Source organism: Mustela putorius, unplaced genomic scaffold (assembly GCF_011764305.1).
Source record: "Mustela putorius furo isolate JIRA1106 unplaced genomic scaffold, ASM1176430v1.1 tig00000095_pilon_pilon_pilon, whole genome shotgun sequence".
Classification (NCBI taxonomy): Eukaryota; Metazoa; Chordata; class Mammalia; order Carnivora; family Mustelidae; genus Mustela; species Mustela putorius.
This window is the reverse complement of record NW_025421280.1, coordinates 21,791,347-21,807,596: the sequence shown is the minus strand read 5'-3', so window position 1 is coordinate 21,807,596 and position 16,250 is coordinate 21,791,347. Positions and strand designations below refer to the sequence as shown.

The 16,250-nt window shown below is 43.1% G+C and overlaps 1 protein-coding gene across 8 annotated transcripts in view; it reads left to right on the top strand.

Moving 5' to 3' along the window:
• The window catches only part of RBM6 (RNA binding motif protein 6), a 106,069-nt gene extending 91,222 nt beyond the window's left edge, over positions 1-14,847 (top strand). For 6 of the 8 annotated variants that reach the window (XM_004760605.3, XM_013060545.2, XM_013060544.2 and 3 more), the window contains 13 exons: positions 1,339-1,611; positions 2,012-2,172; positions 3,390-3,487; positions 4,179-4,221; positions 4,356-4,437; positions 4,676-4,761; positions 5,381-5,527; positions 6,297-6,392; positions 7,510-7,770; positions 9,716-9,790; positions 10,721-10,818; positions 13,799-13,928; positions 14,600-14,847. In XM_004760605.3, coding sequence (XP_004760662.1) covers positions 1,339-1,611; positions 2,012-2,172; positions 3,390-3,487; positions 4,179-4,221; positions 4,356-4,437; positions 4,676-4,761; positions 5,381-5,527; positions 6,297-6,392; positions 7,510-7,770; positions 9,716-9,790; positions 10,721-10,818; positions 13,799-13,928; positions 14,600-14,725 — 1,676 coding nt within the window. In that variant the 3' untranslated portion in view covers positions 14,726-14,847. The other 2 variants (XM_045079635.1, XM_045079644.1) reach the window with 2 other exon arrangements.
• The last annotated feature ends 1,403 nt before the right edge of the window (positions 14,848-16,250 follow it).

Here is a 16,250-nt window from a genome sequence, read left to right as displayed (position 1 = left end):
ATCCCTGTTTTTGATAATACACATTCAGAGCTAGGGCATGACCATAAAATATAGTTCAATGTGGGGTGCCTGGGTGTCTCAGTGGGTTAAAGCCTCTGCCTTCGGCTCAGGTCATGATCCGGGGTCCTGGGATCAAGCTCCACGTCGGACTTTCTGCTTAGCAGGGCCTGCTTCCCATCCTCTCTCTCTCTGCCTACCTCTCTGCCTACTGTGTTCTCTGTCAAATAAATAAAATCTTAAAAAAAAAAAATACAGTTCAGTGTAGGGATCCAGGTAGCTTTTAAAGGACCTGTTTGTTCCAAGTTTAGAACTTAGTATGTCTACAGTTTCTTAGCCTTTTGGCCTGCAGTGGAGATTCTACTCTCTAGTGAGGACTGTGAAACAGGTTCTGAAAATCTTTAAGGAAGGCTCTAGATGCTGTAGAAGCCAACCCAACTTGTGAGAAGGTGAGTAAATAACTGAGATTTTTAGTTTGCATTACTTCAGATTAGGCAGAATTGTGTGTTTTTCCCCTGAAGAAGGACTTCTTTCTCTGTATATTCTAACAAATGAATGGTTGGTTTATAAATACCCTTGGGTGCCCTGCCACTAAGAGGGCTGATACAGCTTTAACCTGGAAACATGTAAAGCAGGTGTTCACTAGTTGCTTATCACTGCTGTTAAGTTATCTCTACATTGGTCCTATAGAATGTATTTTTTTGAACGCCTGGCTTCCTGTGAACCCTTCAAGAATGAATTCATTGCAAAAATATGTTCCTAATTAATTGGACAAATTGTCCTGCTATAGAAAGAGATTTAAAATGAATCATTTATATTTCGGAGGGCATTTGCTCATTGTAATTCTTTGCAAATGAATGAGCTATACACAGGTAGGTCTGTTAGCTTCCCCAGAGAAGAGGGCACCTGTGATCTTACAGAATTTTAGATGGCTGTTTTAATACTATAACACTGGAAGAAGGAAGACTCCTAGTTGGGATATACGTTTCTACCAAACTTCTGGCAATTACCAAAGATAATTTTGTTCCCAAATCTGTTCTTATCATTGGTTTAAATAGTTAGGCCCAGCATCTCATGAAGGATTTCTTATATTTAAGTGTTTGAGAAGTGGTAGAAAACTCCTAAGATGAAATTTAAATACTTGAGTGGCTTCTTTGAACTATTTCATGTGCTTTCTCATTGGCCTGGCTTAAAATCTATTAAAGGACATTTTTTGTAGCTATTTCTGGGACTATTAAAAGCATTCCATGAGTATTTGGTAGCAGGTAAGGAGGAATCACAGCAGTAATGTTTTTGGGATGAAACCTGCTGGAGACTCTCTTTCTGTTTCTGTTTCTATAGTGACAGAAGCCAAGCAAGAATTAATAACCTATCCTCAGCCTCAGAAAACATCCATACCAGCACCATCAGAAAAACAACCCAACCAGTCCCCAAGGTCAGCTGATAAGGAACCTGAACCCAAGAAGAGAGAAGAAGGACAAGAACCACGCTTGGGACATCAAAAGAGAGAAGGAGAAAGGTATCTACCTCCTCGAAGGGAAGGACTCACCTTCCGAAGAGACCGAGAGAAGGAACCATGGTCTGGGGAGACACGCCAGGATGGGGAGAGCAAAAGTAAGTGATTTGTCAGGGCACGAACCAGCCTGTGACCACGGCAGTTAGATTATAGGTGTTCTGTTTTGTGGTTAGGTACCAGGTGTTTCCCACACCCTAGTAAAACTGTTCAGCCTGATTGTGGAGGCTGTTGCTTTCCGCAGGCATTGCTGTAACCAGTCAGAGGAACTTGCATCCTCCAAATAGCAAATTGCTATTCAAATACAGCAAGACATCATTTTAGTATTTTAGTATTGACGAAGAAATGTTTGAAGTGTATAACCCAGCAATGTTTTATAGAATCAGCCTTGCTAGAGCAGAGTAGCATCTGCAGTAAAAAAGGACAATCAGGCTCTGGCGGCTTTGAAAATTAACCTTTCTCTCTTTCCTTGCTCCTCCCATTCGTATGTGGTTCGTTCAGCAATTATGCTAAAGCGCATCTATCGTTCCACTCCACCTGAGGTCATAGTAGAAGTGCTGGAACCCTACGTCCGCCTTACTACTGCCAATGTCCGTATCATCAAGAACAGAACCGGCCCCATGGGCCACACTTATGGCTTTATTGATCTCGACTCCCATGCGGTAAGTTTCCTCTGCCTTGGAATGGCCAAGGGACAGTTGGCTATAGAAACCTTAAGAAGGTTTGAAGGACTTCCTTGTCATTGGAATTCTCATGTGCTACCTGGTATCAAAAACCCTCTTGTTCTTTCCTTTAGGTGTAATGTTCATTCAAAGGAAGGGACTGCCTTTGAAAGTTAGAACTCTGAGCATTTTTCTAGATTTGGTTTTGTCTTTTGGTATTTACAATGTCCAATTAAAATAACATGAGAACTTAGTTACTTGTGAAGAATCTGTGTACTGAACCTTGCAAGCTTTAGTAAATTTTCTAGTTTCTTAAATTTGTTTTGCTCAGCCATAAATGATTTTATATTTGATGGTAACAGGACATACTCTCTTTTTCCTTAAAATGTTGTTTAAGAGATTCCTGTGGCTTGAATTTTTAGTTGTGGGGCCCCTTTCTATGGAAATAACATGAAAGTAGTAATGAAAATCCTTGATATTTTTCTTTTCTTTTTTTTTTTAAAGATTTTTTTGAGAGAGAAAGGGCACGAGTTTGGGTGGGGGTGGCAGAGACAGAGGGAGAAGCAGCCTCCCCACTGAGCAGGAAGCCCGACGGGGGACTTGATCCCAGGACCCTAGAACCCTGGGATCATGACCTGAACCAAAGGCAGATGGTCGGGGCACTGGATGGCTCAGTGGGTTAAAGCCTCTGCCTTTGGCTCAGGTCATGATCCCAGGGTGCTGGAATCAAGCCCCATATCTGGCTCTCTGCTCAGCGGGGAGTCTACTTCCCCCTCTCTCTGCCTGCCTTTCTGTCTACTTGTGATCTATCAAATCAATAAATAAAATCTTTTTTAAAAAATTTAAAAAAAAAGGGCAGGTGGGCAATTGACTGAGCCACCCAGGTGCCCCTCGTTGGTATTTTTTAGATTTCATGTTTAGAAGTCACAAGAGACTTCGTAAACCATATTTGATGCAGTGAGAGTTGCAGCCTAAAAGAAGAGGATTTGAATTTCTGATATCAGTACCAGAAACTGATGTCTACTGTGATCACTATTCTGATCAGCCCTTCATCTGGAGTTGCCTATTTTTGCCAGTTTGCTCTTACTATTATAATTATAACCAGAACATAATGTTCAGTAAATTTTTCTTTTGAGAAGGAAAATCCACGTTTAGTTCTCTTTCAAAGGACATGGCCTTTTCTCTCTTTGTGCTGCAATTTGTCTTTGGTTTCCCAGGAAGCTCTTCGTGTAGTGAAGATCTTGCAGAACCTTGATCCACCATTTAGTATTGATGGGAAGATGGTAGCTGTAAACTTGGCCACCGGAAAACGAAGGTAAGGCGGAGGAGTGGGGCTCCTTTGTGAGTCCCCTACTCAAGTTCTTGGGAGGCAACTCCTAAAAGGTAGAGATAGTAAGACATGGTACCTTCCCGTGTGGATTTCTTCAGATATGTGTACATGTTTTCTTTTTCTGTAGCTTGGCTTATTCTGACTCTAGTTGTCTTTTGTTTTTGTTTTTGTTTGTTTGTTTTTTCCTGAAATAGCAGTACTAGGTACTTTAGTGCCTTCCCTCTTCACTGCCTGGTATCTTTGGGTTCCAAATGATACAGTCTTGGATGTGGAGAAGAATCTCGATACATCCTTGCCCCTTGGAATCCTAAGAAAATGCTGTCCTGACTCCACACTCCCCTAACCCTGTTCATGCCTCCATGGTACCAGGAAATCTGATTCCCCTTCATTCTTATACTTACCTTGACTTAGGAGTGGTCACTGGGAAGCGGCTGTATCAGAGAGGCAGGCTTGGAGGATGGGGCAGATCGTGCTCTGGCACCTCAGCTCGTTTGCTGTTCTGCTCCAGCAGCAGCTGTGTAGGAGGAATCTCTGTACTGCCGGGCCTGCTTGCTCTGGATCCATTTCTTTCCCTGCAGAATGGGCAAAAGTTAGTTTCTTGGCAAATCCATAGGGTTAGCAATTCTCAAATGGCTTTTTGTAGCAGACTCAAGATGTGTTGTGTTATTTGTTGCAGAAATGATTCTGGGGACCATTCTGACCACATGCACTACTATCAGGTAGGCTTCAGCAGCTGGGGAGTGCTCTGTCAAAATCCTCAAGTGACTGGAAGAGTCATCTTGAATTTTCTCCAGCGGGTGACTGGTAAGGGCTATCAGAAGTTCCATAATTTTAACTAGCCTTTCTGTGATAGGGTAAAAAGTATTTCCGAGACAGGAGAGGAGGAGGCAGAAATTCAGACTGGGCTTCAGATACAAATCGACAAGGACAACAGTGTGAGTCACTTGTTTTATTTTTGTTGCTCTTTTTGACTTGACTGCTCATTAATTGAGATCTTTGTGGTCACAGAGTTAGCAAGAAATACCATTAACTGGGGATGCTTATTCAGAGAGCACCGTCTGCACGTTCTGCACCTGTGTGGGTTGGCTGGCCCCGTGCTTGGGTTGTTCTCAGTCCCACAGCAGGGCTCCACTGGACAGGGACTAACATTGGCTCTGGTTTTATTCCCGCTAGCATCATCTGACTGCTACATATATGATTCTGCTACTGGCTACTATTATGACCCTTTGGCAGGAACTTACTATGACCCAAACACCCAGGTGAGTTTTTGGTTTGTTTACTTTATCAGTGATTCTTTTGAGAAAAGTACCTATAATTTGTTGGTTTGAAGATTTTATTCCCTGGATTTTTGGTTGCTTATCCGTGATTCTTTTGAGAAAAGTACCTATAATTTGTTGGTTTGAAGATTTTGTTCCCTGGATTTTTGGTTGCTTATTACATGAAAAGTGGAAAAGTTTAAATCTCATGGAAGTTTAAGTACTTCTCTGTTTCTGGCAGCTGCTGTTACACTGTCTGTATCTCATGTCTAGCCTGGTGTATTTTGAAGTCCACATCGTATATTGAGTTGTATTTACTGAGTTGTGTTCATTCAGGATTTACAGATGGTGACCTTTGTGTTAACTGTTGCCTATAGAGAAAATCAGTGCTTTGTGGCATTATAGGTAAGAATAGTGCTGCTCTTGGAAAAATGGACAGTGAGTGGTCTGGATAGGTCCTAGCCCCTGGAGTGGGTTTCAAGATTGTTTGATGCGGTCTCTTCTTAGGCTTGTGAGGGAGAGAGCTGTTCTTTCTCCCAGAAGGGAACTTGTTCCTTAGACCTAGAATTAACTGGGGAAGTGAGATATTCTGCAGACTTAACAGTTTCTAACTAAATTGCAGCAAGAAGTCTATGTGCCCCAGGACCCTGGATCACCTGAAGAAGAAGAGATCAAGGAAAAGAAGTCCACCAGTCAAGGAAAGTCAAGTAGTAAGAAGGAAGCATCTAAAAGAGATGGAAAGGAGAAAAAAGACCGAGGAGTGACAAGGGTAAGAGGACTTGGGAATCTTCTTTACCAGACAGTTACAGATTCAAATAAAGGCATTATAAAGGAGATCTAGAGTTGAGGTGTGAAGTTACCGAAAAAGCAGACAATCCCCTTGCATCTTACAGCTGGTGGTCACTCCTTCACAAAGGCAGAAACTGTGGATGGCAGAACAAAGTGACTCAGCTAAACCCTAACGCCTGGGCTCCACGTAGTTTCACTTTCCTACACCCCCTCTTCAGTGCTTGACTCTGTATACACATTACTGTAGTTGTAATTGTAGCAGAGGTTACCATTCTGTATTCTCTGCTCTGTTTATATTTGCTCTTAAGTAGTTTTTCCATAGTTCTATAATACTTAATTATTTATAATTATTTATAATATTTGGATTCAGCTTTTGCCACTTGCTCTTTTTTTTTTTTTTTTAAGATTTTATTTACTCGTCAGGAAAGAGAGTGCACAGAAGCAAAGGAAACTTCCCAACCGTATTCCCAATCCTTTGTAAAATAAGGGTATTAATGCCTATCTGGGAGGGTTATAGTAAAGTCTGAGGACAATAATGCATATAAATGTCTCATCTGGTGCCTAACATATAGTGATCACTCACTATATACTGAATGTTATGTTTTCAAAGGCTTTTTATTTTAAAATCATTATAACAACATTTCAGATACTTCACAAATTAGGAGTTTTTGGAAAATCTGATTAAATTCAACAGGGTTCTTAGCCCAGCTTTTTTATGAGTATCATATAAGAATTATGGGTTTAATCAGTTTCAGGAAAATGCCACTGAGGGGACAGCCCCCCCAGAGGACGTCTTTAAGAAGCCCCTGCCTCCCACTGTGAAGAAGGAAGAAAGTCCTCCACCAGTAAGGCTAAGCCAACACTCAGGGCTGGGGCTGGAGCTGGGGATCGGGTTGGTTCTAAATGGGAAGGGAAGTTCAAAGACTGATGTTTCACTTGGGTGTTGGTCCTTTTGTTCTCTCTACTGGACAAACAAGGACTTCCCTTGAGTATGAGCATGAGATAAATGTTCCTGTCTGCTAATAGACACCCTGCACCATTCCCATCAGACAAGGGAATGTCTGGCTCTTTTTAAGTTATAATCTTGGTCTTGTTAATACTTCTAAAAGATCTGTTTTCCTGGCCCCAATTTTTCCTGCCTTTTGGTGCTGTGTACAAAGCTCAGGTGTGGAGTGCATGTGTGGTCGTTTTTATGGTTTACCTGTCTGGCCAAAGTGAATGATGCTAAAATTAGTACCCGTTTTTTAGATGCATTAAAGTGATGGTCTCCTCTAATGTGATTCTGATTAAATGTAAATATGTAGCAATAGTGATCATGCTTTATTTTTTATTTCGATTGATCACAAGCCCATGACCATGCATCATTATTTCACAATCCTATAAATTACTGATAAATACTCTTCCCGTGTCCCATTATTAGTTTAATTCATTGTAGCATCAGTCCTGGCCATGCCTTTGCCTTGCTCAGGAGCTCAGTGTCTACCTAAGAGCTTATTCTTCATTTGCTTTCGGTCCACCTCCTAAATCCCTTTTGCTGTAGGGGTTACTGTTGCCCTTCATAAATTTTATCTTTCCTTTTCTCCTGGGTTACGGTAACCTGAGGGATTGCTGCTTTCTCTTCCTCTTTGTAACCTATAACTTCTTAACTCTCCCTGCCTCCATGTCAGTTCTCCTTTCCCATCTTTCTCTTCACTGTTCTGTTGCTAGAGTCACTTCTGAGGGAATCTTTCTGGTTTTATCTGAGCAATCCAGAAGAAAAGTCAAGCTTGAATATGTTGCTTCCATGAGGGAAATGAGCAGTGTGGTCATTAATCATCATTTTAATCATTAATCATCATTTTAAGCCCAGTTCACTATTCAAACTAAAAGACAAGAAATGAGATACCCATATTGGAATATCCAGAAAACAGGCCCCACAGTATAGGTTGAGGTTGGTGTTAATCTCTGGCCTTCTCCCTTCAGCCTAAGGTGGTAAACCCACTCATCGGCCTCCTGGGTGAATATGGAGGAGACAGTGACTATGAGGAGGAAGAAGAGGAGGAGCAGACGCCTCCTCCACAGCCCCGCACAGCCCAGCCCCAACAGAGGGAGGAGCTGACCAAGAAGGAGAACGAAGAAGATAAACTCACTGACTGGAATAAACTGGCTTGTCTGCTCTGCAGAAGGCAGTTTCCCAACAAAGAAGTTCTGATCAAACACCAGCAGCTCTCAGACCTGCACAAGGTATGGGGTAGCGGCCCTGACCTTTCAAACGTTGGCCTCTTACCATCATGTATTACAGTCCAATGAATTGTTCCTCCACCTTTTGTCAGGAGTTGCTTTGCATTAAGGCTGTGCGCACCTTCAGAAACCTTGGCAGGCAGCATGGCTGGGGCTTGAGCCCCAGACTCCGGGGCTGTGCTGAAGACAGGAGGGGAGGGAGTCATCAAGTCGGAGGCTTGTTTGCTGAGTTCTCATCATAGCTCTTCTATTAACCTAACAATTGGACTTCAGATAAGCCTCTTCTCTCCTGTGGTATTTGATGGCTTCCTCTGGTTCTGTCTAGTTCTGATACTGTGCAGTTTTCCCAAAGGTGGGTCACATTCTGCCATCTCTTCATGTGGTGAGTCATTGCTATAAGCGGGGGCACAACGTCTGCTGTTAGAGAGTTAACCTGACACACACTGGCCCTCCCCTGCATCTTCCCGCTCAGATGTACTGGCCAGAGAGCCAAATTCTGGACAAATAAAACCCCTAGATAGACTCTTGTTCTCAGTCTAGGGTGATTTATTTCACACTCCTTCTCTAGCAGATGTTGCTAGAGCGGGTGAGGAAATCAGATTTAGACTTTCCTTCAATATAAAGTCCAAAGTCTTATGTAGCTAAAAGCTGAGAAGCTCTGCTTTTGGTAATAGGCCCCCCTTTTCTCCTAGCTGCCTCTGTGGAGGCTCTGCAGAGTTTCTAGGGGTCTGAGAAGTTCCTCACAATCCCTGCAACAGATTACCTCCCAGGTCCCTTTGACCTTGAATTCTCAGTCATGAAACTGACACATTCAAATTTCAGCTCTTTAGGGACGCCTGGCTTCCCCAGTCTGTAGAGCATGTGACTCTTGATCTTGGGGTTGTGAGTTCAAGCCCCACATTGGGTGTAGAGCTTACTTTTAAAAAAATTAAATGAAAAAAAAAGTTAAAGGATATATAAAATTAAATAATAATAGATTTCAGCTCTCTGATGAAAATGCTAATAAATGGCTGATGTCAGGAAAGAGGAGCCAGAAATCTGGTGAATCCACGAATTGAACTGACTCTGGGATAGTGGAAAGTGGACTGTAGTACTTTTTTCCTTTCCTTGCAGTGATGCAGTGCAAAGAATCCCCATCCATACTGTACTGGACCCCTTAAGTTTCTTACATATGTTGGAGAGTATTGTGTAGTAGAGCCATGTTCGAGAAGTGTGGGACCCTTAAAGAACACAGGACTCTCCAAGCAGTCTTTTTGTTCTTTTAGCACCTTGGGTTCTCCTTTTCATTTTTTCTGGATGCTTGAAAAAGAGGATAGTGTTCGAGGATGGTAAGTGGTGGTGGTGGTAGTGATGGTGGTAGTAGGAAAATCATGTGGGCATTCAGTTTTCTCCACTGAAGTGCTCAGATTCCCCTCTCTCATAATTTTTTCTTTAGATAAAAACCTATAAACCAGTGTTGTGTTTTCTGCATTTTTTTAAAAAGTTTTTATTTATTTGAGAGACAGAGTACAGGGTGGGCTATGGAGGCAGGAGGGGCAAAGGGAGAGAATCTCAAGCAGACTCCCTCCTGAGCACAGAGCCTGATTCGGGACTTAATCTCATGACCCTGAGATGACCTAAGCTGAAATCAAGAGTCAGACAGTTAACTGACTGGGGCACCCAGGTGCCCCTGTTTTCTGCATTTGGAGAGAAGTAGAATGAAGGTCTCTCTTGTACCACACCATGTAACTAATCTGTGTGACAAGCCAGCATTACAACTTGGGTTCCTACTGGAGAGCCTAAAGCCAGTCTGGTTAGGAATTGTTGATTGCACGGTACAGTGATCACTCAGGAGAGTTGGTCAGTGAAAGAAGCCACAGTCCTAAAGTAGCTATTGGGAAAGACCTAGAGGCATTTTCTAGGACCACTTTTTCTAGACCTGTACTCCTAGAACTTTCTATCTTCTCAGCAAAACCTGGAAATCCATCGGAAGATAAAACAATCTGAGCAGGAGCTAGCCTATCTGGAAAGGAGAGAACAGGAGGTAAGTTTTGATGACCTATTAACTCCCTTGACCTCAACTCTTTACTCTCTGGTGTGGAATTTGTAGACTGTACTGAAGACAGAGAGTGAAGAGGACCTAAAAGATGGTGTATACATTTATCAAAACCCATCAAACTACATTATAATGGGTGCACTTAATTGTTTATAAAATTATACTTTAATAAAATTGATATATATATATATATATATTTTTTTTTTTAAGATTTTATTTATTTATTTGACAGAGAGCACAAGTAGTTAGAGAGGCAGGCAGAGACAGAGAGGAGGAAGCAGGCTCCCTGCCAAGGAGAGAGCCTGATGCGGGGCTCAATCCCAGGACCCTGAGACATGACCTGAGCCGAAGGCAGAGGCTTAACCCACTGAGTCACCCAGGCACCCCTGATATATATATTTTAAAAGGGTGGTAGTTTAAGGTCTCCAAACAGGTCAAACAAATAGCATTTTTCTTTCCTGCCCAGCTTTTAAAATCAGTGAAGGTAGGGCTGCTAAAATACCTTTTTTTACTATCAGAGGCTAAGTTAGAAGAAGCAGTTTAGCGTAGAGCCAAATGGACTTGTTACCTGGATCACATAATTAGGCAGACTCCCCTACAGATAGCCACAAGCTTCACTGCCCAGGCCAGATCTTATGTGATGGGTAGGAATCCTCCCTGGAGGCCTACTGGAGAGCACCTCCTTAGACAAGGTAAACACAGCTGTAGGACAAGCACACCAGTTCATTCTTCTCAAATTTACCAGTCAGAGAAGCCACTGCTTTCTCAAGAAGAGTATGTGAAGGAGCAAGAGATTCCAGGAGTTAACCGTTGAACCCCCTTCTCTTTAGAAGGACTATAAGGAATAAAGCGAATTTTCCCCACTATTTCAGCTCCCTTAAATGGAAATTTCAGGTCTTTTCTTCTGCTTACCAACAGGGAAGGTTTAAAGAAAGAGGAAGTGATCGCAGGGAAAAGGTCCAATCTTTTGACTCTCCAGAAAGGAAACGAATTAAATACTCCAGGGAAACTGACAGGTAAGCCAGGAACTTTTCATTCAGCCTAAGCCTCAAGGCCTAATGGTGAAACCATCTTCTTCTCCAGCTGCACTGCTTTTTTCTCTCTCAGGGATAACTGAAGTCAGCAGGAGCAGGTTCTTTCTGAACTCCTTGAGTATGAGGTTCACTCCAACCTCTGACCACCCAGCTTCACTCAGGGAATATATGTGTTTGGCTGGCTGTTTAGCTGCTCTCCTTCTCTCCTCATCAGTAATGCTGTACCTCCTGTGGACCTGATAATGTCATTCTTTCAGGCTTTTTCTCTAGGGAACCTCCGTCCTCACACGTAGGTGCTGAATGAATGGTTGGCTGCTGATAGACCTATATTATCTCTAGATTCCTGTGCTTATTTCTAGTCAGTTCAGGGTGGGGAGCCCAGCAGAGTTAGATAGAATTTGTTGATAACCCATCGTGTCTAGGCACTGCACTAAGTGCAAGGAATACTCAGGTGGACAAGACCTATAAGAATAAGGAAGGTTCAGGTGATGCTGTGTCTCATAGAGCAGACAATTCCAGTGGAGAAGGAAAGGTCATTTCAGTTGGAGCAAACCACATACGTCGTGGATGAGAGAGAGAGGAGTCATAGGATGCATTTGAAAAATTATAAGTAGCCTGATGGAGGCCAGCTCAGGAAGTTCATACTCCGTGAATATCATGCTAAGACTTTGTCTTAGGGCAGCAGGAGGTTATGAAATGATTTTAAGGAGGGTGCTGATCTGATGAGACTTGAACAGGTCTGTATGTTGGTAAGCAAAAGAGCAGCTAATAGCCAGGGTAAATTATGCCTTTGGGGATGGGGGAGATCATTGATGGAGAAAGGCCCCAAAGGAGGGTTGATGGGGTCTGGGGCTCTAGCATCCCAACATATTTGCTCACTGCCCACAGTAAGATTATTTTTTAATCATGGCCCAATAATCATGTGTGTGTAAGTACCAAAAAGAGATCTTCATGAAAAATGCTTATTTACTGAATATGATAAGCTCTGGTATTTTTATTCTAGCTTTTCCTATTTGCATTTTTTTTTAAGGATGAGTGTTTTTTGTTTTTGTTTGTTTTTAAGATTTTATTTATTATTTATTTGACTGGGGGAGAGATAGATCACAAGTAGGCAGAGAGGCAGGCAGAGAGAGTGGGAAGCAGCCTCCCTGCTGAGCAGAGAGTCCGATGCAGGGCTCAATCCCAGGACCCCAAGATCGTGACCCGAGCCGAAGGCAGCGACCCAACCCACTGAGCCACCCAGCCACCCCAGGATGAGTGATTTTTTTAAGATTTGTTTATTTTGAGATAGAGTGAGAATGCACACACGTGAGCAGAGGGAGAGAGAATCTCAAGCAGACTCCCTGCTGATCATGGAGCTTGACGTGGGGCTTTATCCCACAACCCTGACATCATGACTTGAGCCAAACAAGAGCTGGACACTCAACCAACTGAGCCAAGTGCCCTGTTTGCATTCTTTTTTCTTTCTTTCTTTTTTTTTTTTTTTAAGATTTTATTTCTTTATTTGACAGAGATCACAAATAGGTAAATAGGCAGGCAGAGAGAGAAAGGAAGGAAGGCTCCCTGCCGAGCAGAGAGCCCAATGAGGGGCTCCATCCCAGGACCCTGGGATCATGACCTGAGCTGAAGGCAGAGGCTTAACCCACTGAGCCACCCAGGTGCATTCTTAAGAAGTGCTAAGGAAGGACCACTTAAACAATGTAATATCCTACTAGGTCATTCTCTGCAATTCGAAATATACTGGGCTAAGCCAAAGGTAAAGGAGTCATTAAGGAGGAAGGACACCTTAGCCCTGAGTGAGCTGGGCTGGGTGCAGAAAGATACCCTTCTGTATTCTTGGCACCCATCACACACATTCTGCTGGTTCCCTTCCTTCTTAGTCTTCTCCCATGCTTCTCTTAGTTTTCTGGGCAATTCCAGATATTCTCCAGGACTCTGCCCTCGGTGCTCTTTAATTCTTGTTGTTCTACCTCTTGGCCTAGACCCAAGGCCACAGTCATCACTAACAAGCTAACAGTTCCCTATGACTCCATTCCAAGGCAGTTTGGTTTTCTGAGTGCAAAATTACTATTTCAGTTTACCTTCTGGGAATGTCCTTGTGGAGACCTCTTAGGCTCCTCACTCTAAGCAATAACTCAGTATTATATTCCATATCATATTCAGTTCCAGTCCTGCTAAACCTGCTGTGTGATCCTCTTTCAGAGTAGTGACATCACTGCATCATGGCCTGCCTGGTCTGACCCAGTCTTCCCGCTTTTTCCCCTTTATCGTTACTGGCCACGTCCCTAATTAAGCTTTTTCCCCCATTCTAGCTCACCTCCAAATTGGACTCTTTATTCTCCGTCTCTTTTCTTCAACCTCTAGTGTACTCTCTACCCTGGCACCAAAACCATTTTGTGAACAGAAATCTCCTAAAACTTACCTTTTTGTGAGGGCATACCTTGCTAAGAAGGAGGCCTGGAGTCCAGGGGTTTTTTTGTCCCAAAGAATGAAGTCCAGAATCATGATTTAGCGTGAAGTTTCGAGGCTTTCCAGTCTAGCCCAAGAAGCCTTTGTCAGTTCCTACAATTCCTCTCCTAGACAAATTGTATTCTCTAACTTCTTATTTATGGCCTCCTTTCCTCTCATACTTTTTAGTCAGTTCGGATGTGCCCTCTTGTTGGAATTCGTCATTGTTGATGATGCTCCTTCAGAGCTTGTGTCTTCTCTGATGTATTTCCATAGATGTCTCCTGATCCCACATCCCTGGCTGAGTTATCCTTTTCATGTCCTTCCCCATGAATAGGGATGGGTCTTGGGCATCTCTGTATCCCGAAGCCCAAAGCCTGTTGCATAGATAGCAGGCACTCAGAAGTATTCCCTAATACACTTCAGAGGAAGCAAATGTGAATCAGACAACAGAGGTTTTTATTAGGGTCACTTTGAAAGTGATGGTATGTAAGTACATCTGCTCCTTTCGCAGTGATCGCAAACCTGTTGGTAAAGAAGGAATCGACAGTAGCAACAAAGGAGGCTGTGTCCAGCAGACCGCTGGCTGGAGGAAGGGGGCGGGCCTCGGGTATGGCCATCCCGGATTGGCTTCAGCAGAGGAGGTGAAATGGTTTCCGTCTTTTGGGGGTGGCCTGAACCTGGAATGTACTTAACGTTCTCTCTTTCAGTCAGTCTTGATTACTGGATGATAGATGGGCATTCTGGGCCCTTGTAATTTTGGTTGGCTGTGGGAGAAGGAGAAAAGTGGAAATGGGGCTCCTCTTACTCTTGCACGGAGTAAAAGGTGGGGTATTACAGGAATCAGGCAATTTGAAACTGGCAAGTCATTTGGTGACAAAAACCAGGGAACCTGCAGTAAAAGGAACAAAAGCATCTGAGAGGCATCATCATCTGAGGAACTGAAATAACTAAAATATGAGGAGGACGAGGTTAGTCCTGGTTCTCATAAAGGGCTCTGCCTCACTTAGGTCAGGAACAGAAGAGAGCAAAGGTTTTGAGAGGGAACGTTGCCCATTTTGTGTTGGCTTGGTCCCCCTCTGAACATGCCAACTGCAGGAGACTGGCTTCTCATGTCTGGTATTAAATCCCGTATCCTGAAGTCATGGCATCACCACCCTCCTTATTCATCTTGGGTTTTGTTTATTAATTAAACATTCTAAAAAATTCCCCCAAATCCTGATCCTTACTGGTCCAGAAATACTTGTAATCAATGGCCAGACCTGAGGCTTATTAATTGATAGAGCCCACTTCATTGTTTGTCTTTGTGTTACAGACTGAAGGCCGGATGAGGGGGCCCAGTGTGGGGGCTCCAGGAAGAACCAACAAGAGACAGTCCAACGAGACTTACCGAGATGCTGTGCGAAGAGTCATGTTTGCTCGGTATAAAGAACTAGATTAAAGAATGGAGACAAGTCCCCACAGAACACAACCTCCTTCTTGTTTTGTTTGTCCGTCTCTCCTTTTGTTTTGTTACTGTTCTTGCTGCTAGAACTTTTTTAAATAAACTTTTTTTCAATGTGATTTTTTTTGGTGGTTATATTTTTCTCCCACAGGTGGGTGAGGGTGGGGTGTATGGTAGGAGGGAGAGAGCACGTTGGTGCTACCCATTTGAGGTGGCACTGAAATGGCAGCAAGTGCTACCACCTGAGACACCACCTGCTGTCAGTATGAGTGGATGTGTTGCGGTGACCTTTGAACTCTAGCTTGTGTGAGTACTTTCAGATTTTAAAAATTATTTTCCTGATCTAGTTAATGAAAACTGTATCCCATTATTGCTTGCTTTTATTTCTTTGATAACTGCTGAAAGTGAATATATTTCCGTATGTTGGTTTACTACTGATTAGACCTTTGAAGTCGTCTTCTGACTTCCCTATTGTTGGTGGGGGTGGGGGAAGCAGTGTGATAGCTCTTTTTCTAGGTGCCTGCTGGGTGCTTAATGTGTCACATATTATGATCACCACAATGAGTTGGCATAGTAAGAATTATTACTCCCCTCTAGCCACTACCCCAGGTTTTCCTTCCCTCCTTGGCTGAAATTCTCCAGAGAGGTGTCTTTGGACACCCTCTTTCAAATCTTTCTTAATTTTCTACCATATCACTCATACCATTTCACTGGATTTGCTTTAAAAGAGAGGGTTGTTTTTAAATTTTTTTTTTTTATTCTTTCAAGTTAAAAGTACAATATCCTATGAATCTATTAAAACTTTAAAAAGTAGGGTGCCTGGGTGGCTCAATCAGTTAAGCAGCCAGCTCTTGGTTTCAGCTCAGGTCATGATCCCAGGGTCCCGAGGTCAAGCCCTGCATCAGGCTCTGCGATTGATGGAGAGTCCGCTTGGGGATTCTCTCTTTCCCCGTCCCCAGCTTGCACTCACTCCCTTGCTCTCAAATAAATAAATCTTTAAAACATAAAAAATAATTCCTCCAGATAACATATTATAGTACTAAGAGTTGCACTTTTCAGATGTCTCCGGAGGAATATTTTTTAGGAAGAGAACTGCGGGTTTAGAAGAGTATGTTGATGGTACAAGGTGGGAGTTTGTAAACTTACCCAACAAGGTGGGACACCTGGGTGGCTCAGTGGGTTAAGTGTCTGCCTTCCCAGGGTCCTGGGATCAAGCCCCTTGTTGGGCTTTCTGCTTAGTGGGGAGCCTGCTTGTCCCTCTCCCACTCCCCCTGCTTGTGCTCTCTCTCTCTCTCTCTGTCAAATAAATAAACCTAAAATCTTTATTTTAAATTAAAAAATAAAAAGCTGGGGTGCCTGGGTGGCTCAATAGTTTAAGCCTCTGCTTTCGGCTCAGGTCATGATCTCAGGGTCCTGGGATCGAGCCCCGCAACGGGCTCTCTGCTAGGCGAGGAGCCTGCTCCGCCCTACCACCTGTCTCTCTGCCTACTTGTGATCTCTCTCTCTGTCTAATAAATAAAAT